At 34.8% G+C, this 14,155-nt stretch overlaps 1 protein-coding gene across 2 annotated transcripts in view; it reads left to right on the top strand.

Moving 5' to 3' along the window:
- The window catches only part of LOC107805511 (MADS-box protein SOC1), a 31,405-nt gene extending 17,555 nt beyond the window's left edge, over nucleotides 1–13,850 (top strand). The window contains exons 2-7 of one of the 2 annotated variants that reach the window (XM_075231118.1): nucleotides 5,026–5,107; nucleotides 11,474–11,535; nucleotides 11,683–11,782; nucleotides 11,951–11,992; nucleotides 12,133–12,174; nucleotides 13,580–13,850. In XM_075231118.1, the coding sequence (XP_075087219.1) occupies nucleotides 5,026–5,107; nucleotides 11,474–11,535; nucleotides 11,683–11,782; nucleotides 11,951–11,992; nucleotides 12,133–12,174; nucleotides 13,580–13,702 (451 nt within the window). In that variant the 3' untranslated portion in view covers nucleotides 13,703–13,850. Of the gene's footprint in view, nucleotides 1–5,025; nucleotides 5,108–11,473; nucleotides 11,536–11,682; nucleotides 11,783–11,950; nucleotides 11,993–12,108; nucleotides 12,175–13,579 lie in introns of both variants that reach the window. The other variant, XM_075231117.1, reaches the window with a different exon arrangement.
- Nucleotides 13,851–14,155: the final 305 nt, after the last annotated feature.

Genomic DNA, 14,155 nt, shown 5'->3' with positions numbered 1-14,155 from the left:
TGTAAGTTGCTTTCCAATGCCTTTATTTTTGTATATTTTTTAAATTCTCGACTTGTGTATTCACCTTCAAACTATCATTACGAATAGTTTTTATGTTGTAATCCTTTTGCTTCTCAACAAAAGTTTTAAATCTCTTGAAAGTAGAAAATATTTTTAATTTTCTTTCAAAACATAAACTCATGTCATTCTTGAAAAATCATCACAAAAATAATTAGAACGTACTTTTTGCTTCCCAAATATGGAATATTTATTGGCCCGTAAATGTCTGTGTGGATTAGTTCCAAAGGTGCACCTTCTCTTCAAGACTTACTTTTTGGAAAAGGCTTTCTATGTTGTTTTCACATAATACAATTTTTACATGGATCCATTTGTGTGTATTTCAGGAAGGCTTTGCACCATGTCTTTTGGTTTGAGAAGTTCCAAGCCATGAAAATTTAAATGACAATATCTTTTGTGCCAAAGCCATGAGTCATCTACAACTTTATTTTTGAATGCATCGTAATAAATTTGTAAAGGAAACTTTATTTTTGAATGCATTGTGATGTTTGAATTACTTGACAGGAAAGCCTTTTCATCTCCTCACACATGATTGCAACATTCGCTGTCAATATACAATTCATTATAAAATTGTAAAGCATCATTGCATCATATTGACAAGTGTAGAAAAGATTCCCTTTCTTTTTCCTGTCTTTTTCTTCACAAAAGTTGGCTTGCTCCCTTTGCTTGTGTCTGCAAACATTCTCAATGTGACCAAATTTTTTACAATAACTACATTGGAAATTGTCGTTGTGCCAATATTTTTCTGCATTATGGTTAGTCTTTTTGCAAATTTACAAAAAGAACTAGTGTTCTCACTCTTTTCTTTGTCCTTGGTGGAGTTATCAAGATCCTGATTTTTTTTTTCGGATCATAATTCTTTTTTTGATTGTTGAAATATCTTTGAGAATTCTCTATGGTTCTAGACTACAAAATGGTCTCCTCAAGTTGATTCTCACAAAAATCTATGCTTCGCTTCTCATGTGCGGGAAAAGATGCAACTAGTCCTTTGATGGAAAACTTAGAAAGATCTTTCATCTCCTCAGTGGTAGCAACAATATACTCATATTTTTCTATAACACTAATTTAAAAAAAATTCACAACGTGTTGGTCAGAAATTTCATCATCATGATATCTCATTTCGTTAACAATATTTACGACTCTTGTGCAATATTTATCTATTTGTTCATATCTATCATCTTGAAATTCTGAAACTTATCTCTTCTAAGAATTTGAAGATTGATAGTGCGTACTTTTTAATCACCATATACCTCAGCTTCCATAGACTTCCAAGCTTGCTTTGTAGTATCACATGTAGCAAGTTACAAAAATTGCTCTTGAGACTCTCATTTGAATTTTGCTAAAGGCTTTTGCATATTTGCGACACATCGCCTCATGATTTTTCACCTTTGCTCCTAAAAGGGTACCTTTTTCTTTTGGCTTTTCATAGCCATTTGCAATAATATTCCACAAGCCTTCAGCTTTCGGATAAGTTCTCATTCTAATGTTTCAGATCGGAAATAAGAACAACCGAAGAATCAACACCTTCTTTTGTGTTTGACGTCATGATTTTTCTTTACCTAACCCCAATTAAGATCGGAAACTGCTCTTGATACCAATTTGAAAGAAAAAAAGGAAGAAAATATTTTTTCTTATAGTGAATGCTTAAGTTGTGTTTAGCTACTTAAGGCTAGGGCTGTTCAAAACCGAATCACAATTATTAACCAAATCGAACCGATGACTTATTGGCTTATTGGTATTGAATTATCGGGGTAATGGATGGTGAACGGATTGAGATTTTATAATTAACGGCTTAATACTTTGGCGGCAGATTACTCAATTTTCTTATCGGATAAACCGTTTTTAACTTTTCCACCATAATTTTCAATTCTATCCAGCTCATCAGATCTGTTAGGATGCGAGTCAGTCAACAAAACCACCCACAAAAAAGAATCCATTTCAATATTATACCAAAAAATTTCTATTTGGTTTAGCTGATAAACCGCCGATAACCGTCCGATAATTATTAATCCAATACCAATCCGCCCGTTATCTTATTGGATGGCTAGCGGATTACTACATTTATAATCCGATAACCGATAAGCCGAACCGTTAAGCATAATTATCCACCCGATCTGCCTGATAAGCACCCCTACTTAAGGCCACTTGATATAATTATAACCATTAAATACAACCAACACAAATTGTGGTGGAGTGGTAAGTACTCATTTATCCTTAACCAGAGATCTTGGGTTCGAGCCCCTGGGTATGGAGTCACCTTTGTTAGGGAGCATTTTACCCCCTAATGCGGGATTTTCAAGGGCGAATCCGGATTTAGTCGGATCTCAATGTGGGTACCGGACACTAGGTGAAAGACTTGTAGCTCGTTTGGCCAAACTTCGAAAATTAGTTTATTTTAAGATGTGCCTTTTCTCAAAAGTACTTTTGGTAAGATGCAGTTTGTGTTTGGTTAATTAATTTGAAAAGCACTTCTAAGCAACAATTAATGTTTTGCCAAGATTTTAAAAAGTGCTTCTAGGTGTATTTTTTTCAAAAATATTTTTCAAAAAAGTGCTTTTGGGGAGAAACTGTTTTTTTCTGTTTCTCTAAAACTGTTTCTACTTCTACTCAAAAATACTTTTTTTCTTTTAAAAGATTGGCCAAACACTTCAATTTTGAAAAAAAAGTATTTTTGGCCTTGGAGAAGCTTGGTCAAATAGGCTATTAGACTCTATCCTAACACTCATCCAAAAGTGAAGTTGTGGATGCAACATTGCAAGCTTGATACGTAGAAATTGACAATGCGTCCTAGTAGATAGGATTGTCGATTTGTCAGCCAGTTAAAGCCTGAAGGGTAAGGTAGCCTAAGCAATGGATTTGGGCTCCCTAATTTTTTGGGGCCCCATTTTCTATTGATAGTAATTTTATATATATTTATTTTAATAAAAATTGAGCATCTTAGCGTTAAAAAGTAAAAAATTTAATACAAAAAGGAAAAAAAATTGTTATTGTCATTGATCGTTGAGATTTGAATAATCTAAAGGGTATGAAAATATCTTTATTTTTTATTTACTGGGTAACATTTGAGATCACTAGATGATAAGAATCTAAAAATAATATTGCCTTAGCCTTGATAAAAATATAATAGTCTGATATGCTAGTTTAGACTTATTTTTAAATTATATAACGTTAAAGGAAATACTACAAGTAGAAGATAATACTCTGATCGATATACTCAATAAGATAACAAGATTTTTTTTTTTTTTCAAATACCCATATATATTCCTCATAAAATAGTATTCCTATAACAATTTTGCATAGGATCAACAATTTTTAGGAGAAGCTAAATGAATTCGATTAGCTATATTATCAGTTAAAAAAGACTTATTAGAATAATTTATTATAAAAAAATTATTAATAACTTTGCATCTTAAAAAGTTTTAAAAAAAAATAGACTTTAAACAAAAATATACAAATTTATTTTGTTAACAAATTAGGGCTTCTCATCGAGATTTTGCTTTAGGCCACCAACAATGTTGGGCCACCCCTGAAGCCAGTTGGTCAACTGAGCTAATGTAACTCACCTCAAGATCATTGGAGGCCAAACATCTTCCTTAACGTGTTTAGTTCTAGCATAGAATATAGGATTTGTAGTAACGTAGGTGGATAATAACAGTGTTTTAAAAGGTGTTTTTGGGGCGAGCCCTGGAGGGAGGCTCACCAAAAATGTTCTGAGGTGATGGTGTAGGGCGGAAATCTCAAGAGGCATACGTCCAGTAATTCGGGGCATACGCCCGGGCGTTCGGGGTGTATGGCCAAGCGTTCGAGGCGTATGGCCGGGCGTTCGAAGCGCATTTTTGTAGTGATTCGTAAGCCCCAAAGACCTTTTCAAATTAAAACAAAAATTGTATAAGTCTTTCATATAATACCCAAATTCTCAAAAGTTAGCTTCTAATTACTCAAAAGTTTTAAAAAGCAACTGAAATGTATTAAATTTAAAAGTCAAGACCTTTTTTATTGATTGATGCCCTAATTTATGGTCTTTTTTAATTCTTTATCTTATCCGCTAGTCTGCTAATATCTCCCAAAAGAAACGAATATTTTTTTTTTTTTTTTTTTTACAAATACAAAGAGAACTTTATTCTCTTTCATAGCAGTAAGTTCAAAGTTCAAATTGGAGGTTAGTCATCCTTTCTGTTACTCCATCTAGAAAACTTTATTCTTTTCGACTGAAGTTAGTTGTGCTTGTAAGTAGCGTATAATAGACACACACACACACACACACACACACACACAAATATATATATATATATATATATATATATATATATATATATATATATATATCTTCAATTTTTATGCAATTTTACCTGTTTATAAATATTTACTATAATTATATTATTTTATAAAATATTAAAAATTAAATACCTATGGGGCTTACGCCCCGTGCCTCGAGACTAATGTCTCGCTGAGGCATATGTAAAATGCCTCGCCTTACGCCCACACCTTTTAAAACACTGGCTGATAGATTGTCACCACAACCTAGGAGCAACAGGAAGGTGTACGCCAAGATCAGTGGTGATGTTACTCAGATCAGTGGCTCCCTCAGTCTGGAAACAATGACGAGTCCATAATAGTTGAAGGTTGAGGAACAATACTGTCATTTGTTATTTAGAGTTAGACTGGAAAAGCATGATTATATCTGTTTAGCGTGACAATATTGTAGAATGGTCATCTTATTACACACTTGACATCGAATTGGTAGATTGGATGAATGTGAGGCTATAATAATAATCTTCTGTTTTCCATTCAAAGCATTCAGATCTTATCAAAGGATTTGAGCTAGTACAAACACTTCAAAAAGTCTATCACAGTTAGGTTAATGATTTAACTACATATATACCACCTCATTGTGTGTTCCATTATTTTTCAGTAACATGTTGGAGAACTAACAGTCTGAGTTTCTTTCATTTTTTTTCCTTTTAACAGTACTAACAAGACAATAGAACGTTATCAGAAGAATGACAAGAATTTGAGACATGACAAAATATTACTTGAACAGACTACCGAGGTTAGCATTCTTTTAGTTTATACCTTGTTTATATGCTGCATATGTATTTTATAAGAGTTTAAGTTCTATGTATCAATGAAGAAAAATTTATACAATCAAGTTAATTACACGTTAAAGATCAGGTTGTTGAACTTGAAATGGGGTTAGTTGTAAGACTTGTCTTAGGCAAATCCCACATTTGAGCGAAAAGTTAGAGGCCATATAAGGGGGAATTATGATTCATCTATTGAGATGCCTTGTGTATTAAAGCGCAAGGGACCGTGAAGGCCAAAAGCCTTTTAGGTGGCGTAAAGGGATCGGCCAAAGCGGACAATACTTTGCCAATTAGTCCTGGATCGTGACATTAGAAGTATGTTAACATCCTTGAATATTACACAAGTATTTTCACTGGTTGTCCTTCTAATTAAAGGATTGGTGTACTTTTGACTATTTTAAGAAAAGTTGTGCAAATATTGATTTCCGCCACAACTTGTCCTCCTTCTCCTTTCTTTTTCTTCACATCATTCTTCCTTCTTATCTGTCTTTTTCATCTCCTTTTTCTCCGACTTCTTCTTATCAATCATGAGCACACACTTAAAATTGAAAAGAAAGAGATACGTGTTGTAGAAAATTAAAAACTCATTGTTTTATTTATGAGTCGAATTGAGTGAGTAATGTTTTATTTAGCTTATATTGTCTATCCTTATGATTTGGAGTAGTTTGAAGAAAATTGAAGAACACATTGCTTGATTTTGTTGAGGTCGAAAAAGACAAAGTGAGTCTATTAATTTTGGAGGTTTGAGTTGAATTTAGCGATTGAAAATAGTTGGAATTAGTATTAGAATGTTGGATATTTATTTTGGAGAAATTTTTAGCTAATTTGGACCAATTTTGAAATGCTGGTGAAACTTTCACGCAATTTGGACAAGAAGACAATGTTTAGCTCTCATAGCAAATGAATTTCTAACATGGTTACTCCTTAATATAAGAATCTCGGATTGAGTTTATTATGCCAAGTTGCTTATAACTCATGTGCTTCAGAATTATTCAATTTTGTTAAAGTGTTTGACCATCTCTTATAAACGCCCTCTCACATGTGGGCTTGATTCTATTTTATGAGTCAAGCACGTTAAAATTTTTTTTGATAATGTATGGCAGTAATGTTGAAATTGTCAAAAGTCCCACATCGGTGGATGACAATTTTGAATGGGAATTTCACCCTATAAAAGGAGGCCTAATATTTAGGATTTAATCACACCTCTCATTTGCCCTTTTATCTTCTTAAGGCATTTGTATCTTCTCTCTTTAGTATTATTTCACTTATAATTTTGGAGTGGAATAAAATATTGATTGTGTCCGAGGAAGTAGGCAAAATTGGCCGAACCTCGTAAATTCTGGTGTTCTTTTATTGTTGTCTTATTGTTTTGTTTATTATTTAGTGGTTGTCATAATTTTTGGTATAGTAGTTGTGACTCATTCACACTATATACATTTGGCTTCCGCAACAATTAGTATCAGAGCCAAGGTACTGTCTAAGTATGCTCTGTGGTTGCAGCATAGTCTGATCTTCCACATCAGAAAAGATCTATCTTGGTAACTGAGTCAAGGTTCTGTCTGAGTATGCTCTGTGGTTGCAGCTTAGTCTGATCTTCCACACCATAAAGGAAATAATCTTAATTTGTGTCGTCAGCTACTAAATAATATTTGTGTCAAAATGGTAGACAATAAACAAGAAGAATCTACATCAAGTGTCAATAATACGTCATCGTTGGCATCTTCGCTTATGACAAGAATTGTGTCAAATGCGAAATTTGCGGTAGAAATTTTTGACAGGTCAGGACATTTTGGGATGTGGCAAGGCGAGGTTCTAGATGTTCTTTTTCAACAAGGGCTAGATCTTGCCATTGAAGAAAAGAAGCCAGATGTTATTGGAGAAGAAGATTGGAAAATTATCAATCGTGTTGCTTGCGGTACCATTCGATCCTACCTTGCTAGAGAGCAGAAATATCCATACACAAAGAAAACTTCTGCAAGTAAATTATGGAAAGCACTGGAGGATAAATTTTTGAAGAAAAACAGTCAAAATAAATTGTACATGAAGAAGAGACTGTTTCGCTTTACCTATGTTCCTGGTACCACAATGAATGAACATATCACCAGTTTCAATAAGTTGGTCACAGATTTGTAAAATATGGATGCAACTTTTGATGATGGTGACTTGGCATTTATGTTGTTGGGGTCACTTCCTAATGAGTACGAGCACCTTGAAACTACTCTACTCCATGAAAATGACGAAATTTCTCTCAGAGAATTTTGTTCGGCTTTGTACAGCTATGAACAAAGAAAGGGAGAAAAACAGAAGGGCGGAGAAGGAGAAGCACTAATTGTGAGGGGTCGTCCTCAAAATCAAACGAGGACTAAGAAGGAAAGATCCAAGTCGAGATCTAGACCCAGCAAAGATGAATATGCCTTTTTGTCGAGAAAAGGGGCACTGGAAGAAATACTATCCGAAATTGAAGAATAAGGTCAGACATAACAATGGAAAGGCCATTATGGATTCAAATGTAGCTGATTGTGATGATTCAGATTTCTCATTAGTTACAACAGAGTTATCAACATCAGCTATCATATGTGTCCCAACAAGGACTGGTTCGTAAATTTTCAAGAAGGAGAATATGGAGTCATCCACACAGCGGATAACAGCCCTCTTACCTCATATGGCATTGGTTCAATAAGATTAAGAAGCCATGATGGAATGATCAGAACATTAACAGATGTTCGATATGTACCGGGTTTGAAGAAGAATCTCATCTCTGTGGGAGCCCTAGAATCAAAAGGGTTCAAAATCATTGCAGAAAATAGAGTGATGAGAATATGCTCCGGTGCACTAGTGGTAATGAAGGCTAATCGGAAGAACAATAACATGTACCGCTATCGTGGTAGTACAGTTATTGGGACAGCGACAGTGACATCCAGTGATGACAAAGAGGCAGAAGCAACCAGGCTATGGCACCGCTTGGGACATGCTGGAGGGAAATTCTTGAAAGCTCTATCTGATCAAGGATTGTTAAAAGGCGTAAAGACTTGCAACTTGGAGTTTTGCGAGCATTGTGTTAAAGGGAAACAGACAAGGGTTAAATTTGGTACAGCGATCCATAATACTAAAGTCATTTTGGATTATGTACACTCTGATGTTGGGGTTCTTCCAAAACACCTTCATTGGGTGGGAAGCACTATTTTGTAACCTTTGTTGATGATTTTTTTCGAAGAGTACGGGTGTATACAATGAAGAGGAAAGATAAAGTGTTGGGAATTTTTCTCAAATGGAAGACGATGGTGGAGAATCAAATAGGCAGGAGGATCAACTGTATTTGCACAGACAATAGAGGTGAATACAAAAATGATCATTTCAATAAGGTCTGTGAAAATGATGGCATCGTCCGACACTTCACTGTCAGACATACACCACAACAGAATGGAGTGGCAGAACGTATGAACCGGACTTTACTGGAGAAGGTACGGTGTATGTTGTCCAATGCTGGCTTGGGCAAAGAATTTTGGGCTGAGGCAATTACATATGCATGCCACCTCATTAATCGTCTACCATCTGCTGCTATTGATGGCAAGACACCATTTGAAAAATGGTATAGAAAACCTGCTGTAGATTATGACTCTTTGCACGTGTTTGGCTCAATTGCATACTATCATGTGAAAGAGTCAAAATTGGATCCGAGAGCAAAGAAGGCTATATTTATGGGGATTACTTCTGGAGTCAAAGGATACCGCTTATGGTGTCCAGAGACAAGGAATATTATATTCAGCAGAGATGTTACCTTTGATGAATTTGCCATAACAGATAAGGTGACAGTTGAAGATGTCAAACAAACTGGTGGTGCATCAAAGCAGGTGGAGTTTGAGGGAAATTTTATTTTTCCTACACAAGAAGCAGAGGAGGAAACTCATGAAGATTACCCTCTGGAAGAAGAGCCAGTAGAGAGGGAGATTCCAACTCAGGAACCTTGACAATAACTTGAATCAAAAGCAACCAGCAGGCCAAAAAGGACAATAACGAAACCTGTTCGTCTCATAGAGACGGTTGCTTACGCAACCTCAATTGTAGGTGATGGTGTTCCTACCATTTATAAAGACGCAATCCAAAGTTCAGAAGAAGATAAGTGGAGGATTGCCATGAATGAAGAAATGCAGTCCCTTCATCAGAATCATACATGGAAATTGGCCAATCTCCCGAAGGAAAAGAAAATAATTGGGTGCAAATGGGTATTTGCAAAGAAAGAAGGATTTCCTAACCAAGAAAATGTTTGCTACAAAGCAAGATTGGTGGCCAAAGGATATGCTCAGAAGGAGGGAATTGATTACAATGAAGTATTTTCTCCAGTTGTAAAATATTCCTCCACTAGAATTACGTTGGCTTTGGTAGCACAGTTAGATTTGGAACTAGTTCAGATAGATGTAAAAATTGCGTTTTTACATGGAAACTTGGAGGAGGAAATATACATGAATCAGCCAGAAGGATTCAAAGTTGCTGGAAAAGAAAATATGGTATGCAAACTTGAAAAATCATTGTACAGATTGAAACAATCTTCTAGACAATGGTACAAGCGATTTGACAAGTTTATGTTGCGGCAAGGGTACAAGAGAAGCAAATACGATCATTGTATGTATTTACGCAAACTTAATGATGGTTCCTTTGTATATCTTCTCCTATATGTTGATGATATGTTGATAACTTCCAAGAATTCGGAAGAAATTGATAAGTTAACGATTCAACTAAAGGAGGAGTTCGAGATGAAGGATCTGGGTGAGGCAAAGAAAATTCTTGGCATGGAGATAATAAGAGATAGACGTTCAAAGAAACTCTGTTTATCTCAGAAAGAATATTTGAAGAGAGTACTACAGCGTTTTGGCATAGATAAGAAAACTAAGCCAATTAGTACGCCACTTGCTCCCATGTTAAGCTAAGTACTACTATGTCGTCAAAGGATGAAACTGAACAGGAGTATATGTCAAGGGTACCATACGCAAATATTGTTGGTAGCTTGATATATGCAATGGTTTGTACGAGACCTGACATTTCACAAGCCGTTGGAGTTATTAGCAGATATATGCATAATCCAGGAAATGAGCATTGGCAAGCTGTGAAATGGATTCTACGGTATATTCATAGTACTGTAGATGTTGGGTTAGTTTTTGAGCAGGAAGGCAATCGGTCTGTAGTTGGATATTGTGACTCAGATTTTGCGGGTGATCTGGACAAACGAAGATCAACTACTGGTTATGTGTTTACTTTTGCAAAGGCACCAGTTAGTTGAAAGTCTACTTTGCAGTCAACAGTTGCTTTGTCTACAACAGAGGCAGAGTACATGGCTATTACAGAGGTTGTGAAGGAGGCAATTTGGCTTCAGGGGTTGCTAAAAGAGCTTGGCATTGAACAAAAAGGTATCACAATTTTTTGTGATAGTCAAAGTGCTATTCAATTAGCGAAGAACCAAGTTTATCATGCAAGGACGAAACACATTGATGTTCGGTATCATTTCGTACGAGAAATCATAGAAGAAGGTGGAGTCACGGTGAAGAAAATTCATACTACGGAGAACCCTGCTGATATGCTGACAAAAGTGGTGACTGCGGTCAAGTTTCAACATTGTTTGGATTTGATCAACATTGTTGAACACTAAAGATTGAAGATGAAGACACAACCAAAATTTGTTATTGAGAGAAAATTGAAGATGTGGAATTTTGCCAAGGTGGAGATTTGTTGAAATTGTCAAAAGTCCCACATCGGTGGATGACAATTTTGAATGGGAATTTCACCCTATAAAAGGAGGCCTAATGTTTAGGATTTAAACACACCTCTCATTTGCCCTTTTATCTTCTTAAGGCATTTGTATCTTCTCTCTTTAGTATTATTTCACTTGTAATGTTGGAGTGGAATAAAATATTGATTGTGTCCGAGGAAGTAGGCAAAATTGGCCGAACCTCGTAAATTCTGGTGTTCTTTTATTGTTGTCTTATTGTCTTATTTATTATTTAGTGGTTGTCATAATTTTTGGTATAGTAGTTGTGACTCATTCACACTATATACATTTGGCTTCCGCAACAATTGGTATCAGAGCCAAGGTACTGTCTAAGTATGCTCTGTGGTTGCAGCATAGTCTGATCTTCCACATCAGAAAAGATCTATCTTGGTAAGAGCACACTCTTATTTACTTAATTACGTCTTCGACACGCACATGAAACTTTGTAATACAACTTCTTGTTAGATGCATTTTCTTTTTCATTATTGTCTCTTGCTGAAGAAAACTCAAAAGTAAACAAAATTAGGTATAGAAATGTTACTGAATGCTACTTCTTTAAATATCTTTGTAGCATTTGAAAGAGGAGGTTGCTACTATGAGTAGGAAGCTGGAGCTTCTTGAAAACTCTAAAAGGTCTCTTTTCTACTACTTCCCAATGCTGCATTATTATAATTTTAAGCTAAGCAATAATATAACCTCATCCTTGTATTACAAGTTGCGTAATAAATTGGCATATGATTCTGAAATATTAGTTTGCTGTGTTTTTCTTGTTTCTTGCAGAAGGATTTTAGGAGAAGATTTAGATACTTGTTCCATTGATGAACTTGAAAAGGTAGAAGAACAGTTAGACCGAAGTTTAAGAAACATTAGGGCAAGAAAGGTACAATATTATATATCATTATATTGTCGTATTTATTTTTGTTGCTTTTGTAGTTATTATTTATATTGCTCGGTACCACACGCATATCTTATCCTTTAAAAATGCGTTACTTTTGAACGATCCCGACTTTTGAATAATGTTTTGCCATCTTCTTCTGTTTTGCTCCAGAACCAGCTATTGAGGGAACAGATTGCTCTTCTAAATGACGAGGTAAATGCATTAAAACATACTTTATTATATCTATAAAATCTGTTTTTATTTATTCTGTTTACATATCAATTCAGTTCAAAATAACTGTGAGATCATTCACGTAATAATTGCTTCAGAATTTCCTTATTCTCTTGTCCCAGGAAAAAGTCCTAATGGAGAAAAATGCAGAATTGCGGAAAGAGGTGAGTTAGTACTTGAATTTCAACGCCCTTAACATACATACGTGTTATTTCATTGGTTCAATTTGTTTAACATAATTTGACTCGACACGAAGTTTAAAAAATATTTTTTTTAAAACTTGTGATTTTTAACATATCATAATCAACAGTTATATGGCTACAAGACTTAACAGAACTACTTGTGATCTTAAACATCCTATGTCATTTATCCGACTATAAAAGTTTCTCATTGAGAAAATATGGAGATGTATTAGTTTTTTAGATGGACTAATAAGAAATTTGGTACCCAAATAAAATGAAACGGAACATGTGTTTTTTAAAATGTATGTTAATGTATTTATGGTCTAGCTCAGATTAGCAACCCATGAAGTTAACAAGTCCGATATTTGGTCCAAAATGCGACCATATATACAGAGAAATGCACAAGTAAGGTGATTCTGGTTTTGATTCTCGAACGCTGGCTTAGCTATGAAACCAACAGAACCTTAACGGAAGTTAACCTTTAATTTGTTGCCTCCATTATGCTTACCAAATAGATTTTACTTGTATACACTCGCCGTCTAAAAATTTTTATACCGTCAGTATAATTTATCTTATTGCAATAGGTTACATTCAAACTCTTTATCAAACACATTCAAACTCGGCACGAGTTAGCACTGTTAGAAATTTGGGGAGACTTTCAATCACTCATTTTCTTTTGAAGACAAGTGGAAGAAAGTTTTCAACTTGACTTACAAAAAAACACTATATATTTATAGTGTCAAAGTATTTATAGGACTTCTTTTAGCATGCATGTGCCTAGTCTAGCACATATACCTTAATTTTATTTTAAACTTTTCTTCTTCCCCACTTCATGATTAAAACCAAACATATATCTTAGTATTAGTTTCCTAATACATGAAACTAAGAAAATTCATGTACTACTTGGAATGAACCTAGTTCATTTTTCCATCAAGAAAAGCTCAATGCCTTGAATCATTTTCGAAAATAGTTAGGACTTTGATAGAACTGTTACAACTTACAACTTGTGAAGTATTGCACCTTCTTTTGTTGGTGGAACCAACACAATTTGTGCAAGTATCTTCACGGATTTTTTTTTTTTTTTTTTTTGGTTTCCCACTTGGAGTCTGATGCCCTCATAGCTAGAGGTCCAGATTTATTTGGATTCGCTCCATGGTAAGTTCCTAAAAGGGGTAGCGCCCCTGCCAGAATTTTGTTCATTTCCAGAGTTTAAACCCGAGACATTTGGTCAGGTGGTGAAATCCTATACATCTCACACTCGTGTCTTCATGGAGTTTGCAGTTTGTATTGTAAAATGTTCTATTTAGTAGTGTTCACTTGTCTCCATTTTTTCATGAGTACTATTTCAATGCTATTTAACAAAAGCTAAATATTCTCTATTTTTCAGTATGAGGTCCGACCGCTGCCTTTATTTATTGATCGACAAGAAGAGGAACATCTTCAGAGACAGACAATGGATGTCGAGACACATCTATTTATTGGACCTCCAGAAAGACGAAGTTCCCACTAATTTAATTACCAATTCTCTGCTAAGAAAGTTCCATAGCTTCGACCATTTGCAACTGTAATTTTATTGAGTTGATGAATAAAGCAAAAAAAGAAAAAAGAAGAAACAAAGAACCAAATTGGCATAGGTTTTTTCCCCTATTTTTCAGGAGTACTTATAATCTAAATGGAGTGTTAAAAACAATTTCGTGTGTTACATTGTAAGGTGTTGGATGTATATTGGTTGTTGCACTTGTATAGTATCATTTTCTGTGTTAAAATACTCCATATATCAATATTCAATATGTGGTCATTTTGAAAACTGATTTTGTCCTTTTCATTTCATTTCCCCTTTCTCGAGTTAAGTCTATTCCACACGACATTTTTGGGGGAAGTGCACAGGATTAGATATGTCTTTTACTTTTTAGCCATTGCTTGAAATGTATTTACTCTTTAGTCAGTGCTTAATAAATTTTTA

The sequence above is a fragment of the Nicotiana tabacum genome, chromosome 15, assembly GCF_000715075.1.
Source record: "Nicotiana tabacum cultivar K326 chromosome 15, ASM71507v2, whole genome shotgun sequence".
NCBI classification, from domain to species: Eukaryota; Viridiplantae; Streptophyta; class Magnoliopsida; order Solanales; family Solanaceae; genus Nicotiana; species Nicotiana tabacum.
The sequence above is the reverse complement of the archived record's forward strand: the minus strand, read 5'-3'. Positions and strand labels throughout refer to the sequence as shown.